The 18,365-nt window shown below is 43.5% G+C and overlaps 1 protein-coding gene across 1 annotated transcript in view; it reads left to right on the top strand.

Moving 5' to 3' along the window:
• Positions 1 to 12,486: 12,486 nt before the first annotated feature.
• The window catches only part of kcnk4a (potassium channel, subfamily K, member 4a), a gene marked incomplete at both ends in the record, with an annotated part of 50,902 nt that continues 45,023 nt past the window's right edge, over positions 12,487 to 18,365 (top strand). The window contains 2 exons of the mRNA XM_084332060.1: positions 12,487 to 12,675; positions 13,818 to 13,935. Of these exons, the coding sequence (XP_084188186.1) occupies positions 12,487 to 12,675; positions 13,818 to 13,935 (307 nt within the window). The remainder of the gene's footprint in view (positions 12,676 to 13,817; positions 13,936 to 18,365) is intronic.

Genomic DNA, 18,365 nt, shown 5'->3' with positions numbered 1-18,365 from the left:
GACAATCTTCTGGAGAAATTTTGGGAATAACTTGGCCTGAAAAGAAATCTAGCATTACAGAGGTGTCTTTGGGCGCTTCAGATGTGTAGAGCTGTGAATAGAATGACACAAATGCGTCATTAATTTGTTTAGGATCCGTTGTTAGTGAATCTGAACTATCGCGAATCTGTGGTATTAGTTGTGAGGCTGATCTGCTCTTCAGCTGTTGGGCCAGAAGTCGACCCGCCTTGTCCCCACTCTCATATAGGGCACCCCTTGTTCTAAGCAACAGTCGTTCTGCCTCTTTGGTGGATAAAAGATTATGTTCCGTCTGAAAGCCAAGCCGGTCCTTATAAAGTTCCGGAGTCGGAGCCACGGCATAGCGACGATCAAGATCTGTAATCAGAGTCTCCAATTGTTGTTGCCTTTCGAGACGCTGTTTGTTAGCATGTGCAGTGTATGAAATAATTGTGCCCCTAACATTTGCCTTTAGTGTCTCCCATAATAATGAGGGTGAGGTTTCGTCATTTTTATTTGTCTCGAGAAATAGGTCAATCGCTTGAGATACCACGTTACAGAATTCATCAGATGCTAGTAGGGTAGAGTCCAGTCTCCAGAAACGGGCCTCTTTGGGTTTAGATTTGAAAATAAGTTCAAAGGTTACGGGGGCGTGGTCTGAAATAGTTATAGCAGAATAGCTACGCCCTGGGTTCTTTAACGACCGAATTCAGTCAGGACCTCGGTTTAGCGTCTCATCTGAAGGATAGCACTCGCAACTGTATGGTGTCCCTATCACCGTAACAGGGGCATTGTTCCTGACAATTTACATTACGTTTACATTTCTTGCTGTTAATGGTACCTTTATATAAATGTACTGTGGTTGACATTGTGTGTTTTGCAGGTAGAATTGAAAATGGGGGACCCTGATGTAAATAAGACAAACGTCTTTCTCTGGTCTGCATCCCCTTAACAATTGTGTGTATTGAGCCGTACTATATTGTACCCATTCTGCAATCTGTTAAATAAAGTTTTCATTCATTCATTCAGAATAAAAGGCTTGATTTTAAATAGTCTCTCCAGCCTCGTGTGTCTCAGTATTACAAAGGGAGGTGTATCTTCCATGCGCAGTGGTTGTTTCCCTCTGGCCCTGAGGTTGTTTGTGGTGGCAAGCTGACATGGTCTATACACACAGTCGAGCAGTGGAAACTATTTACATACAAGACAAGACACCTTACCTGATCTCAGTACCTTAACCCTGGGAAGTGCGTGCATGGATGAAAGAGTGTGTGAGGACACACTTCTCGAGGGGGAGGATGACTGTTAAACTACTAAGGAGTCAACCAGCACCTGCTAACAACACAGGCAACCAGCACCTGCTAACATGTCTGACCCTTTAGCTCAACTGGTTAGTGTGGCCACCTGTGGATCCTATGGTCCCAGGTTAAATTCCACCATTGGTGGCAGTGGTGGGACTGTTTTCTTGCATTGGTGTACAGCACGAGTAGAGAGGGAATGCTGCTAGAGATAATTTAGCAGCTAGCTATTAGCTAATGTTAATAGTAACATAGCCAGTCAGTTTCAAAGTATAGTTAGAAAGCATTCAATGTTGGACTTTTTATTTTATTGTTTGGAGGGTGGGAGATGTGTAAGCTATTTAATTTACAATATGTTCTATTCTGAAGTTATTAGATTGAAGAAGAGTTTGAAGAGTTGGGCACCCTCTTGGGGGTTGTTTTGGGGAAGAGCTTGTGCGCACATCTGTCCCAATTCTTGTTGTGATATTTTGGAGTAGAAGAAGAAGTACGTAAATAAAGGAGAACAATGAAACCATTATGTTGATGATCAGATCTCAAGTCTCCTGTGTTATTATTTTATTATAGATAAAAGTATAGGCGGACTACGCCTCGGTTACACTATGTAGCCTAGTGGAAGGCTTTGTTTTCAAACGGAGATATCCACCATTTGAAAGTTTACAATACATCAACTTAAAAGGGGAATGACAGTTCAGTCAGTATTTTTGAACATGCACCACTCTCTCATAAAGAATCAGACCCCTCCAGTTAGAGCTAGTCACTGGGATGCTGCTCCTCAGAGAGTGAATGAGGCTCTGACTTTATGAAGCCATAAATGTTACGTGAGCTCTTATACAACAAGGTTTATGTCTGAACCAGAATTAAAACCTAATTTGGGTGTAAACTCACACAGTGTTGCAAGAAGAAAAACGTGGAATATTTTAGTTATATTGCACAAGTATTTCCTCAATGAGGGGCTGTATTAGAGGGACATGTCAACATTATGTGAAATGCGCTTAGAGTCAGACAAGAACATAGATACCACTTTCCTCTCTGTGTGTTCAATAAGCTATCCGGCTGCAGGCTAGGCTAGCTTAGCACAAATTAATGGAAGTGGATACGGATCGGGATCAGCTAGCCTAGCTGTTTGCCAAAAACACCTGTCCCAGAATTTTAAGCTAGGTTTACTGAATGCACAGAGAGGAAATTGGTATCTTCTTGACTCCAGTCAAGCCAGTAAGCACATTTCCCATAATATTGATGTACCTTTAAGTATGGCTGCCCACCTGTTTGAAGCCATTAAAATTTTTATATCCTATTTCTTAGAAGATAAAACCATTACGACAATTATATTAGTCTAAGTTCACTTGGACTTTAAGCCAAAAGAGTTTATTATTATTTTTTTTTTATCTTTCTTCCCCTCCTTTTTTTCCCGTTTTTTTTCCCAACACACCCTTCCTGGTTGTTGCGTACTTTCCCCTACTGTTGGTCCGGGAGACCGGAGACTGTCACATGCTTTCCTCCGACGCATGTGCAGCCTGGGGCAGGCCAACCTGGCCGCGCAGGTTCTCACCGGGGAGAGTGTAGCGTGTGGGAGGCCACACTATCTCTCCTCAGTTCCAACCCTCGCTGAGCAGGCGCCCCGACCGAACTGTGGGGGTCGCTGTCCACAACGCCCAGGACCCACCCTTCAGCTTTCCCACCCCCTGATACAGCCAATTGTATCAGTGTGAGAGGCCAGCCAAGCTGATAGCAACGCCGGGAGCTGGATTCGAACAGGCGAATCCTAGTGTCTCCCGGTGTTGGTGACGAACGTAATCACCTTGGAGGAGAGAGGGCTTCTTCTGTCTCCTTCTTCGGTATTCAGCTCACACAGAGAGGATTGTAACTATTTAGCTGTTTTTGTCAATAAACCTAGACTACAGAGTGTGTTGTATATTATAGCAAGGGGAGATTTAATTTGAGTGACTTTACATCCAACATCCGACAACACAATGCAGAGTCTATCCTGAAGGAATACAGGGTAATATTAATTCAAAGTCGACGAAATCTAACACAAGCATTAGCACTAACATTTGCTACCAAACATTAGAGCTGGGGGGTTGGGTAGGGGGTGGGTGGGGGACACTGTACACTGTACATTGGAATATTGACAAAGCCATACCTGGTCATTTACTGTACATTGGAGGGGGTTGGGTTAGGACATTTGCAGGGGCCAGTTTCGAATTGCAGTAGGTGTTCTTTGAGAGTGTTTTTGAAAGTGGGTAGTGATTCACATTCCTTTACAGCTTTGGGTAGGGCGTTCCACATTGATGTGGCATAATTGCGAAACGTGTTTAGTCCCTTGTTTGAGCCGAATCTGGGTTTAACATGATTTGTGGAGCTCCCTCTGGTGTTGTGATCGTGGTATTCACTGACCTTTGGGAAGTATTTTGACATGTACATGGGTACCTTGGTCGTGTAGTGTATCTTGTAGACCAGGCCCATTGCAAGTTGTTGTACTCTGTCGTCTACTCTAAGCCATCCTAGGTTGTAAAAGTGGGCAGGGGTGAGGTGGGTTCTAGGAGTCAGGTCAAGCAGTAGTCTGACCAGTTTGTTTTGAGATGTTTGTAATTTTGTTTTTAGTGCCTTTGAGGTGCTTTGATACCATGCGGTGCAAGCATAGTCGTAGTACCCTTGCATGAGTGCTCCTGCCAGAGTCTTCAGGGTATTCTTGTTTACCAGAGAGGAGATCCGGTACAAGAATCGAGTTCGTTGGTTGACTTTTTTTATTACATTGGATGCCATTTTGTCACAGGAAAGATTAGCCTCTAGGATGGAACCTAGGTAGGTAATTTCATCTTTCCTTGTGACAATATTGTCACCCACTGTAACTGAGAAGCCGTCGGTCTAGCTGAGTTTGTTATTTGAACCGAAGAGAATGGACTCTGTTTTGCCCATGTGTAATGATAGTTTGTTATCGGCGAGCCATATGCAGATTTTGCCTAGTTCCGAGCTGAGGGTTTTTTCAACCTGAAACTTGTTCTTGTCAGAGACCAGCAGGGCTGAGTCGTCCGCAAACAAGAACAAGTTGCAGTCACAAGCTGACGACATGTCATTTGCATAAATTAGGAACAGTAGCGGTCCTAGTATGCTTCCTTGTGGAACACCACAGCTCACTGGGCGGGGGGGGGATAGGGTACCGTTTACCTCCACCATCTGTTCTCTCCCCTCCAGGTAGGATTGTATCCAGCTCACTGATAGACTATCAAAACCAATTGCTTTTAGCTTGTCAATCAGAATGGTGTGATTGACAGTGTCGAAGGCCTTTTGTAGGTCCAGCATGACCATGCCGCAGTATTTGCCCGCGTCCACCTCTTGTTTGATGTGGTCGTTCAAATAGAGAAGGCTAAAGATGGTCTGTGATTAATAGCTAGCATTAGCTGCAACAGATAGTAGCTAACATTCGCTCTTTGGTAGCTAATGTTAGTGCTAACGCTAGCTAACACAGATGGTGTGTTAAATGCTTAGCCTTGTGCGGTAGATTAGGATAATTGAGTGACATCATTAATTGGGGCAGCCATAGCCATACGCAATATAATCCACATCCTCTCCCTTGGCTTCCAGAAAAGATGCATCAAGCTTGAAAAGGGGAACCTTTATAAGAATGATTTGGAGTAGGGAGTCATGGTATTGCAATCAGAATATCACTCTTATTACATGTGTGTTGTTTTTCTTTATAGCTGGACACATTATTCATCGCAGCAGCATTATAACTTTGTTCCATCCCTCTTTTGATAAACGTTAAGGGTCCCATATTATAGAAAGGGAGATTTTTTTAAATGTATTATAAAGCAGGTCTCCCTGCTAGAAAAGCCTGCATAGACCAGGCCCTGTTTCATGTACGTGGTTCAACTAAGTCGATCAAGATGTCCATTATCCAGCTTCAGTTAACCCGATGTTCGAAGCCGGGATTTTCCTGTTTCACAAAGGTGGATTCAGTCTCGTTAACTCAAGCCAGACTTGCGAGTCAGGCTAAATGCGCGCGGCCGTTTTAGGTGAAAAGCCAGCACGTATCGATGGCAGAGATCCTGATTCTCAACGGCATTGATTAATTGATTTAAGACTTTATTGACAGATTGCAATACGGCTCAATCGCCTCGCCGACAAGTTAAATGCGTTATCTATAGGCTAATTCTAAGTCCCTCATTACCTCAATCAATCAGATTATATTTCTTTAAACTTGCCTGCTGGATTGAATAATCAAATGAGATCTTGCTAGCGAAAGTTATTAGTTAACTGTTATACAGAATTACGATACGGCTCTCTTACCCATTGATTGATGTATAGTCAATCTTTTACTTATCTTCTCTGTGGTGTAACGGGTTCTTCTTTTGACTTTCACACGGACGACCCGGGTTCAAGACCCTAGTCTTTTCCTTCTTTTTGCAATATAGGAATAATTCAATTTGGTGCACGTTGAGAGCTATATAAAGAATGACATCCTCAATGCATGTAGATTTATAATATTTTAACTTAAAACCAGGCTACTTTGGCGTATAATCATTAATATTATATTCAAAAAAATCATATTGGAAACACCGGGATTTGAACCCCGGTCGCTGGATTGGCAGGGTTGAGCACTACCGCTGGGCCACTGGACCAGATGGGATAAATTCATTGTTTATACATTAATGAACGAGAGACCCGTGTTTAGAATATCCTTTGTTTTGAATGAAGTTTATCTCTTTATCCTCATTCATTAATGTGACGTCAACGGCTCATTCAATTTCTCAAATCCGTCAAACAGCGCATCTCATCAGACATCTTAATCCCAGTTACAATTAAAATAACCACATCATGTGTACATCGCACGAGCGAGCGCCACCGTCGCCACGGTATATATAACGTGCATTATTTAGGACAAAGTGAATTTAATATCAGCATTTTGGGTCTATTTTACATTTCAAAAGCCCCCTCTGGAAGAATGGAGCACAAAAACGTAATTCAGAATGGTATAATGCAGATCGTAGACTGTGGGAATAGTTTCAGGAAACGAGCTGTCACTTCTTTGCGGGGGCGTGGCTCTGCGTGATCGGGCTAACTTGAACTTGAACTCTGCTTTCGAGCAGGCTCAAACTTTTGGATCTGTTGGCATGGTGATCTGGAAAACCCACGTACATGAAACCGGAAAGTCCGGCTAACCCAGTTATCCAGCTAAAGTTATCCGGCTAACTCAGTTATCCAGGTACATGAAACGGGGCCCTGTATACCAGCACCAAAACAAAACATACATGTATGCTGGCCTTTGCTTGTATAACCAGCATGCATTATGCTGGTCTTTGCTAGATCACCAGCATGAGCACCACTGTGCCTTTAAAGGTCCCATATTATAAACATGTTTTTGCAGTTTCTTGCTGAGAAAACCCCCCACTCAGATTATGCATTGGACCTCTGTTTCAGCCCTGTTCTCAATGGGCTGTTTCTGTGCCTGTAACAAGCGAGCTGCTTTTATTGTACAAATACGATGTAGTTTGACCAACTGTCAACTGAAATATAAACAAACTACTGCTGAGCAGATTTAATTAAAACAGACACAACTGAATCAAAGATACGTGTTTGTTTTGGCATTTGTTGTGTTCACAGATTTATTACCTTTGAAAAATAAAAGCAGATGCGATTAATTTTGCTGTGGGTTTGAGTGCTGTGTATCTTTGCTTTACATGGAATGTGTGGGGAGTGGTTACCATGGTTACCTGCTGCCTTGCTGGAAGAAAGATTCTAAACATTCTGTGAAAAGTTGACAGTTGGTCAAACTATACCTCAAGGGAGAAATAGTTTCTATACTTCTATAATTTGAAACAGCTACATAAATACCATTGACTCAGAAAAATATATTACACAAAATAATATTGCTGTATTGTTTGTTTATATTTCAGAAGTATGATATTTAGACTTGGTCCTCAAAATGAATGGGAGTGAATGATACCTGAGAGGAATGGTGGTGTTGACAGCTGACGACAGGGACAGCAGTGGTCGCTATCTTACTTGTAGATTACTTTAGTTTAGAGATAGAGGTGATTTGGCGGCTAAGTGGCGCAGTGGGCAAGGTGCTCGCCACTAACGCAGGAGATGCTGGGTTCGAGCCCAGCTCTCGGCGTTACTTCCGGCTTGGCTCGTTGTTCATACTAATACAATTGGCAGTATTAGAGGGTGGGAAAGCCGGTGGGTGGGGATCGGACATTGTGGACAGTGACTCCTACAGGTCGGTTGGTGCGCCTGTACAGCAGAATCAGGAAGCAATGGGGGCAGCGTGAGCCTCCCACGCGTTACTCCTCGCCGCTGAGAGATCGCGCTGTACAGGTGAAAAGATGCGACAGCTGCCTCCTCGTGTACCGGAGGGGACACGTGATGCAAGGCTTGGTCCACATTGCAGCCGACCAGTGGGAGGCATGGTCTAACAACGTTCGAGACAGGGGAGGGTAGAATTGGATAATACGAAATTGGGATGGGAGAAAAATTGAAAATGGGGAGAAGAAGTAGATAAAAAAAGAGATAGAGGTGATTTTTGACATGTTCTACTAAAGTGAAATGGCCCTTTAAAGACACAGACACAAAACGTCCTGTTCTTGGTAGAGCTCCAGAGAGAAGCTTAAGAGAGGGGATGTAAAACTAGATTGATATGGCTTTTGGTACTTAAAACCACAAAAACATGTTATGGATACCTCAAATAAAATGCCGGAAAAGTGTCAAATATTTTAATCCCACAATTTCCTTGGGAATCTCCTCGGAACGAGGAGTTCAGTGGAAGAGTTGAGGGAGGATGAAAGAGCTTCAGCTACATGTGTCTGCTGTATTTCATATCCCACTTCACTTTCTACTTCGAATAAAAAATTGTGACGACCATAACTCTGATTTACAAGTAACAAATGTCTCTGTTACTTCCCCAAAAGACAGACGATGGTTGGATGTAAGAGTGGCTGAACCCCCCGCTGCTCCATCAACTTCAGAGGAGTTGGGGGCCTCTGTTCTTCCTCTGCACTGACTGCACTCTGTCATAAACACACACCACCCACACGCAACTCCACCTCATCCCTCCTACCCTCCTCCTAGAATCTCCTTTCCTCTTGTCAGAATGATGTAGGGTCTTGAGTGGGGAAACACCTTCCAAAGGACCAGACCTACATACGCAACACACGCGCACACACACACAACACACACAACACACACACACACACACACACACACACACACACACACACACACACACACACACACACACACACACACACACACACACACACACACACACACACACACACACACACACACACACACACACACACACACACACACACACACACACACACACACACACGCTGCTACTCCTCAGTCAGAGTTGAATGGTAATGGTGTGAGGGACCCTACTGTATATGCTGCAGCACAAGGAACCTTCTTTTGGATAACACCGTTTCTTCAAACTGAAGGTAGGAAATGAAAATAAGTCATTAGAATGAAAACGTTTGGTCTTCAAAGGAAGGACTTGCTCTGTGCTTGTTGGTTGTCCTTACTGATAGAACCAATCAGTTTTACCTGCTAAGGCTCGGCTGCAGATTAAGACTGCCGACCGTTTAGACCCTGGGACTGACTCACTTGAATTCTCAGGTCATTAACTGGGCACTGATGATTACATGCTCTTAACTCTGCTCCTTTTGTCTACTTGTTATGTTAGTGATACAACTTGACCTCACTCTGCACTCGTAAGCCCCTCTGCTAAAAGAGCATCTGCTAAATGCCTACAATTGGAATGTAATGTGCACAGATTGTGAACCCTTCTCGTGCTCTTGTAAATGAATGGTTGTATGCCTAGAAATTATTGACCGCACACCTATAAATGAATGACCACATACCTATAAATTAATGACCACATACCTATAGAACAGGATAATTAGCAGCTCCTGCCATGATTAACTGTGGCACAAGTCATCAAGAACCAGGGAACACTGTCAGATGAATTAATGAGATAATTCTATTGAAATATAATGTTTTCTTTTTTGTTTAAAAAAACAAATGTTCCTATTCATCATGCCTGATTTATTGCTACAAAAAAAGACTTGCATGTCCGCACGCATCAGGGGCAACAGTGGCTCAGGAGGTAGAGTGGTCGTCTGGAAGGTTCCCGGTTCGATTCCAGCTCCTCCTGGCAGTGTGTTGAAGTGTCCTTGAGCAAGACACTTAACCCCTTACTGCTCCTGATAAGCAGGTTGGCACCTTGCATGGTTGCCTCCACCGTCTGTGTGTGAGTGAATGCGTGAATGTGAGGCTTGAATGTGATACGTTGTAAAGCACTTTGGATAAATGGGCTATATAAATGCAGTCCATTTACCACTCAGTAAAAAAATATATTCTTGTGTACCACAGCAGAGTTCTACAGAGTTGGACAGTCATACATATTCGTATTGGTTTTCTAATAACAGTCCTGATTTAGACTAAGCAGCTCTCTCTCTGCTGTTGGCCTTGACTCCAGTCTTGGTTTATCTTGGACTGGATGAGTTATAGTCTTCACTACAACCCTACTTATCTCTGTGTTATTAAAACATGAACAACTCGTTCCCCACAGAACCAGATAACTGAGAACCGAGATTCTAATCTCTGATGTCACTCTAACCTACAGCCATGTAGGAGGTGCTTTTAGACGATGACGACTTTGGGCGCTCATAGTTGATCGGACTGTTTAGGTTTGCTGTAGTACTATTAATACACACACACACACAAATATCTAACTTCATGTTGGGCATTATAGATGAAGGCCTTGCATAGAATGTTTGTGTAGTTTTTATTTTCTTCCAACATGGCTGCCTGTAACCACTAGTAACCACTTTTGAAAGAAAACACCTACGTTCTGTGCAGTGGTAGAGTATGGTAAAACACCTCCGGTGTTACCTCCGGCTTGGTCAGTCGTCCCTACTAAAACAATTGGCAGTGTTAGCGGATGGGAAGCTGGTGGGGTCTGAGTCCTGGTCATTGTAAACTGCGACTCTTACTGGTCGGTCGGGGTGCCTGTTCAGCAGGGAGGGGATCTGGGGGAAATAGCGTGAACCTCTGCACGTGTTACGTTCCCCCAGTGAAACTCCTCGCTGTCAGGTGAAAAGAAGCGGCTGGCGACTCCACATGTATCGGAGGAGGCATGTGGCAGTGGGGCAATGCGAGCAACGGCCAGGAAGGGAATTGGCATAACGACTAAATTGGGATGGGTGAAAAAATACAGAAAGCCCAAAATGAAACAGAATGAAAACAAAATACATGGAGAAAAGCACACTATTACTGACTTGTTTACAAGATCCAGTAGTAAGACAGCTAATTATTACATTTTCGTTGATATACAGTGTTTTGTTGTTTTGCACATAGCAACCATAGTTTCCTCCAACACAGAGAGCATTCTAAACATTGTGTGAAATGTCTGTAATGTAGCCATAGACCTTTTCAGAAGAGTTCTGTTGCCAGGGGAACAGCTTGGGTCCAAGTGTATTTCCTGTCAGCTGTTGTACTAGCAAACACTGCAACAGGAAATTAACCTGGGCCCGTTTAGAATGTTTATATCATGTTTGAAAAGATCTATACATTGATATGACATCACAAATGATTGAGGTATGAGCTATTTTCCTTCATCCTTGGGCATAGGAACAACAGTGGTATTTCCCTTTAAACCAGTCATTTCTTATTTTTTCTTTTTTAATTGTTTTTATTACTTTGATCAAGTTGAGGAATGTTTGAAGTTAACTTCATTGAAGCTTTGATCTGCATTACTCAACGTTTGTTGTATTTAGTTTGATACCATAGATATCAATGCTGTAGATAGCCTATAGATAGCCAATCATTCTTTGGAGACCTAATGGTTTATTATCCTGTCAGACTGTTTGACATGAGATTAGCTCACAGCACGTCAACCACAGCCCTGTTTTTGATCCCTTCTTCTTTGTTCTCATATCTTCGCAAAATATCCAAATATGCCAGAGGAGGTTTAGACGATGATAACTACCTTTGGACAGAGAAGCCAGAGGGAGGGAAGATTGTCCATACAAACCAAAGCCGGCAGTCCATTAGACTTGAATGATAACAGTCCCCCCAACTCTGGTAAACATCAGAACATTGTCAAAGTTCTTTTGGAACACACAGGGGCCAGCCGACCAATAGCAGAAGTCCTAAGACCAAGATGTGTGTGTGTGTGTGTGTGTGTGTGTGTGTGTGTGTGTGTGTGTGTGTGTGTGTGTGTGTGTGTGTGTGTGTGTGTGTGTGTGTGTGTGTGTGTGTGTGCACGTGTGTGTGTGTGTGTGTGTGTATGTGTGTGCATGTCTACTTCAGAGGTAAACAAACATAGTTCAAGGGAAACCTTTAAACTCAGATATGCAGTAAACATAATTATGTTGGATTAGCATTAGGATATTATGTGTGGAAGGTTGGCAGCAGCTAATCGCTGACGGAGACAGTTTGATATACAAGCAACCTGGTGTGTGTCAGCGTCCCTCCAGTCTTATTATGACCAACACCCCTAATGATAAACCACTCCCTGCTGTAGAGAGAGAGAGAGAGAGAGAGAGAGAGAGACAGATAGAGAGAGAAATACAGAGAGAGAGAGAAATACAGACAGAGAGAAATACAGAGAGAGAGAAAAGAGAGAGAGAGAGAAATAGAAAGAGAGAGATAGAGATAGAAAGACAGAGAGAGAGAGAAAGAAAATACAGAGAGAGAAATAGAAAGAGAGAGAGAGAGACAAAGAAAGAATAAACGACTATATCAAACGTACAGCTATGACACTATTCATTCTCTATTGTCTCTATTGTCCCTTCTCTTCCTGGAGATCTTGACGCAACCCAACTTGTATGACGCATGTGAAAGGTGTTACCTATTTGTCAATGTTCCAAAGAAAACTGCTTCTGTTGATCCACTTATATTTACACACACACACACACACACACACACACGCACGCACGTGCGCGCACGCACGCACGCACACACACACACACACACACACACACACACACACACACACACACACACACACACACACACACACACACACACACACACACACACACACACTAAAGGAACTTCCTGTTTATGGCCAGCAGTGTCCCAATGTACTGTATCCTGACTGAGACCCCATAGCGGACCCTGGCGAAATAGAGCCTTGACCCCTGACCCCTGAGGAGGGGCATCGGGGCTTGCGTGGGAGAGGATGCGGATCTCCACCCTGCTGGCCCTGCTGGCAGGCGTCATGTTGTACCTGGTGATGGGAGCGCTTGTTTTCCGCTCCCTGGAGGCCCCCCAGGAGCAACGGGTGCACAAGGAGCTCCTCCTCACCAAAGACATGTTCCTCAGCAACCACCACTGTGTCAACATGCAGGACTTCAATGAGCTCCTGGAGGTAGGAACACAGACATGAACCAAGCTCCCTCACACATCACACATGTATATACAGGCGTACAGTAGGCACAGATACTTACAGGTCAAAATGCAATATGGGTGGTGGGTTATGGGGCCAAAATAAAAACAAGTTATTCTTTATTCAATAAGACATTATTCAATAGACCTGTTCACTGTTTACAAACATACCAGCATATCAGCAATACCAACTGAGTCACGTGACAAAGTTGCCCCGGACCTGCACGAACTGCTGCGCTAAAAAAATACGACAGGGTTCTATGGAGAAACCATCGCACTCCCCTGACTAAAAGTTGTTTCAAACGAAAATGGCTGGATGTCATTTAGCCAAATCAGCATGGCTGTGAGTGTGAGTCTTTCACCTTTTACATATCTAGCTTTGGCATGGATTGATTGTTTAGATCTCTAGCATGGCTAACACATGCAAATATATTGTATTCTTCCCCGTTGTTCTGACCAGGATTACATTCCTTTATTTTTATTTTTTTTATACTTTATTGTGTCAAAGGATTACATTCCTTTCTGCTCCGGGGATGCGCGCACACGGAGTCTGACGTATACAGCGAACAGGTCTATATCAGTTAATAGTTTATTAATATGCCTTGTAAGCAAATTATCTTAAATTCAGCTCTTGAATATAAGTAGAATGCACTGAAATAGACCAAATAGAATATCCGATCACTCTCCCTCCACCCAATGGAGGGCCAAATATAATGTGTGGGGGGCCAAGTTTTGGCCTGCAGGCCCCACTTTGGGCAGGCCTGATATACTCATATAAATATATAGCCCTTCCACACTTGTATGCAGTTCTTCCACCACATGCCACACACACACACACACACACACACACACACACACACACACACACACACACACACACACACACACACACACACACACACACACACACACACACACACACACACACACACACACACACACACACACACACACACACACACACACACACACACACACACACACACACACACACACACACACACACACACACACACACACACACACACACACACACACACTCACACTCACACTCACACTCACACTCACACTCACACTGTCACTCACACACCCACACCCATAACTCAGTCTTCCCTGTGGCTCCAGAGGGTGGTGTCAGCAGTGGAAGCAGGCCTGGATGCTGGGAGTAACTCTCCTAACCTCACTAGCCGCTGGGACCTGTCCTCCGCCTTCTTCTTCTGCGGTACCATCATCACCACCATCGGTAGGTCGGCCCCTGGAGGGCTTTTAAAGACTTTTTGAAAGGAATACGCCAACATTATGGGAAATGCACTTACCGTCTTCTCCAGAGTCAGGCAAGAAGATACTGTAGATACCAATTTCCTCTGCGTTCAGTAGAACGCTATCGGGCTGCAAGCTAGCCTAGCTTAGCACAAATTAATGGAAGTGGATATGGACCACTACCCTAGCTGTTGGCCAGCTGTTTTAAGCTAGGCTAGTGGTCCATATCCGCTTCCATTCATTTGTGATAAGTATAGGCTAGTTTGCAGCCGGATAGCTTTCTACTGAACAGAGAGCTAGGATCTATCTTCTTCTGGAGAAGACAGTAAGCACATTTCACATAATGTGAGCGTATTCCTTTGACAGATAACCAAGCTCATTTTAAATAAATAAATAGAAATACACAATCTGGCTTAAAATTGTATTGCTATTATTTGTTTTTCAACACACCTTTAACCCACATTTTAGATTATAATAATAAATAAAAAATATGTTTGACACGTTCCAGTAAGAGGCAGGAGCTAAAACACCAACAAACAATGTACAAATAGAATCAGATTGAGCTGATGGAACAAATGTATTTTGTCATCAGGTCCTAGTTTAACTCCAGCCTTACAATACCCAAAAACCTCATGTTTATCTATCACATAGTGGCACTTTTTTTGTATCCACTTTTTCTCCCCATTTTCAATTTTTCTCTCATCCCAATTTCGTGTTTCCAATTCTTCCCTCCCCTGTCTTGAACGTTGCTAGACTATGCCTCCCACTGGTCGGCTGTAGTGAAAGCCTTGCATCACGTGTCCCCTCCGGTACACGAGGAGGCAGCCTGTCGCATCTTTTCACCGCAGCAGCTCGAACTCTCAGTGGCGAGGAGTAACGCGTGGGAGGCTCATGCTGCCCCCGACACTTCCTGTTTCCGCCGCACCGGCGTCACCCAACCGACCTGTAGGAGTCGCTGTCCACAACGTCCAATCCCCACCCACCGGCTTTCCCACCCTCTAACACTGCCAATTGTGTTACGGCCGGCCAAGCCGGTAGCAACGCAGAGAGCTGGGCTCGATACCAGCATCTCCTGCGTTAGTGGCGAGCGCCTTGCCCACTGCGCCACTCAGCCGCCATTTGCTTGTGACTTTCAAACAACTTTCATGTCTCACAGAGTATTTCCATCCCCTTTCAACATCAATGGCAGTGTGAATGGTGTTTAGCAGTGATGGGCAAGCTACTTGGAAAATGTAGCAAGCTACACTACAAGTTACTCTCGATTAAATATTATAGCTCAACTACAATGGAAGCTATCCCCAGAGAAATGTAGCAAGCTACACTACAAGAACATGGCAAAAATAGCTAGCTACATCGGCACTACTTTTTTTTTTTTTTTTTTTTACTTCGTGATCAAGTTTCCACCAAACAAATAGGCAGGCAAAAAAAATCTCAGTTTGATTGTTTATTATAAAACTGAAACAAGCCCTCGGTCTGGCTTTTTGTGTCATCCTTTTAACATGAACTTGTATTATGTACAAAATCCAGGAAGGCAAGTTTAGCTGGGTGCAGCCTCTACAAAAGAAAAGAAAGAGACCATTTGGTTTGATCAGTTTTTATAGTATAGTTTGTTGATTACTTTTGATGCAGTAATGGTCTTTTTCTTTTCTATTCTATCTTTATGTATTATTTATCCCTAAACTCTGCATCTTCTGAAACCTGCCCACTTTATCAACCAAAAACACACTTCTTCAATATCTGAATTGTAACTGTTTTACTTCATTTTACTAGTATTATGCTACCATGTATATACTACTACCAACTATGCTAATATGTCTATACTACTACAGTATGTACTCAGAGTATAACACTCAAGCTTGACACTGACAAACAATACTACTTATCCTTAGCTGCTAGATATGTACCACTCCTGCTGACTTGTTGTACACAATTTGTAAGTTGCTTTGAATGAAAGCGTCAGCTAAATGACCAAATGTATTTAAATATGTAACTCACAAAACATTCCATGGCCCCAAAATCATGTGGGGACCCCCCCTGGGGGTCCTGACCCACAGGTTGAGAACCACTGCTCTAGGTGATCTTTTCCCTCTTTTTTTCTTTTCTCCACCCCCATAATATTGTTCATTTTCTGCCTACAGTGAAACATCATCATGATAGCAGCTATCTGTTAGTTAAAGCTGTTGACAAAAAGTGTACTGACTTGTGTGCTGTTTGGGAACAGTTCACCTGAATGTGTTCTCAAGTTAGTGCTGGCCGTGTGGGAAGTTGAGAGCAACATATGTTTTAGGCGTTTTTTCAGTCAAACTCATAAATGTGTCCAGATAGGGCCATGGAGAGGCATTGTTGTTATTGACATCATCTTCATCAATGCCATCAGTGGAAACATCGAATCCCTCTGCCATTATTTTGCGCGGACTGGTTCATGTAATCTGTTATTGTTAAATTGCATTCATTCATTCTCATTCAGTGGTCTGCGTTTCGATTTTCACTTCCTGATTTGCGGGTTGGAGTCCCGCCCTATCCTGCCTCTGATTGGCCTACCCGTAATGTTTTGGCCTAACCATACCCAATCGTGAGTCGTCATACTCATATCTAAACCAACCAACCAATCATAGTGGGTTTTCTACAGGGAGTTTTTTTTTCTCCTCACAAATCTTTATAGTCTAGAGTAGACTGTTTCTCCCGATAATAGCGATGTAGCGTTTCCTCGTCGCTACGTCACTACTTCGTTCTAAAAATAGCTGCGCTACAGAGACCGCTACTTGGTTCAAAAGTAGCGATGCTACCATCACGCTACTGAGAATTGTAGTTAAGCTATGTAGCGTCGCTACTTGTAGCTAGCTACTGCCCATCACTGGTGTTTAGTAATGTAAGATAGCTAAAACACACACTGTATCCATCTAAAAACACAAAATTATTTAAAGACAGGGGAAATCCCCAGTAATGGCGAGGTCAAAATTAGAGTGGTATGGTTTTTTTTAACCTACTTTCTATAGAAGCAGCTCGGAGGTGCACTGTTTCAAAGCATGCCATCTAAGAATGAAGTGAGCGGTTGTTATTGGATTGATTGATTGATTGATTGAAAATTGTATTAATGTCCGCCTTGTGCTTCGAAGTGGTTATGCTTTGGCCCTCTTTCGAAGTGGGTTATGCTTAGAGTTTGGAATCAGGGCTGGTGGTCTATCGCCCTGCTCTAAAGATAAACTCTAAGCATAACCCACATCGAAAGAGGGCCAAAGCATAACCACTTCGAAGCAATAGGTTGCTTCAAAGCATGCCGTCTAACAGTGAAGCGAGCGGTTGTTATTGGTTTGATTGATTGATTGATTGAACATTTTATTAACAGTGAAATAAGAGTGTCCTTTTGAAGGAGAGGGAGGTTCTATAACGAATGGCTAACAACACACTTTGCGCGATTTATATTTTGTTTCACAATGAGTCATGACCAACCAATTACATAATCCAACTTTGTGTAAGCAACTAACACATTCCACGTGACAGAATCGGTTTTTGAATGAGTCGTTATGACGCTATCAATACATTCATTCATAAAGATTATTGTCCGCCATCTTGGTTTCATTCCTAAAACCACGAACGGCGGAGTGATTGTAATTCGGTTTTGGGCGGGTTCTGGGATCACGTGGAGTGTGTTATGAGAAATAACAACGTCTAACTTGACTGTTTCAGCCAATCAGAATCGAGAAATTTGCATGCCATTGTATAATTACCAATAATGTTTTTTTTGTGATCAAATTTCTTAAAATTTTCAAACATGAAACAACACAACCCACAACATAATAATAATACATAAAAAGATAACCAAAAACATCAACTCAACACAACAATGACTAGACAATAAATTAGACAGATTGTACATTTAACACCCCAAGCCCCCTCCCTCACCACCCATCGCAGCCACGATCCCCAACCCAACCCTCGAGAGCCCCGAGTCCGGCACCCCAGCGAGTCAGAGCATCATGCCTCTTTAACACCCCGACCCGCAGAGGGCCCGAACCAAGGCCCCCCTCACCCCGAGCCTGTGACCCTCCGACACAATCAAAGGGGGCCCAGAACACATACATAATAGGCTTCCTGAGCCCCCTCCATCTCCAGGCCCGGCAGCCACGAACCCCAACCCCGGAGGACCCGTAGTCTGGCGCCCCCACGAGCCAAAGCATCACGCCTCTTTAATGCCTCGACCCGCAGAGACCCCGAACCACGGCCCCTCCCAGTCCGAGCCCACAACCACCAGACCCACAGCTAAAGGGGGCCCAGAATATATACATACCGTACTTTTCGCACTATAAGCCGCACCTGACTATAAGCCGCAGCAGCTAGATTGAATGATGTGTACATATATAAGCCGCACTGGACTATAAGCCGCATGTGTTTTAATGTTTAATTACCATATGT

This window comes from Notolepis coatsorum, assembly GCF_963971535.1.
Source record: "Notolepis coatsorum genome assembly, chromosome: 16".
Taxonomy (NCBI): domain Eukaryota; kingdom Metazoa; phylum Chordata; class Actinopteri; order Aulopiformes; family Paralepididae; genus Notolepis; species Notolepis coatsorum.
The sequence above is the reverse complement of the archived record's forward strand: the minus strand, read 5'-3'. Positions and strand labels throughout refer to the sequence as shown.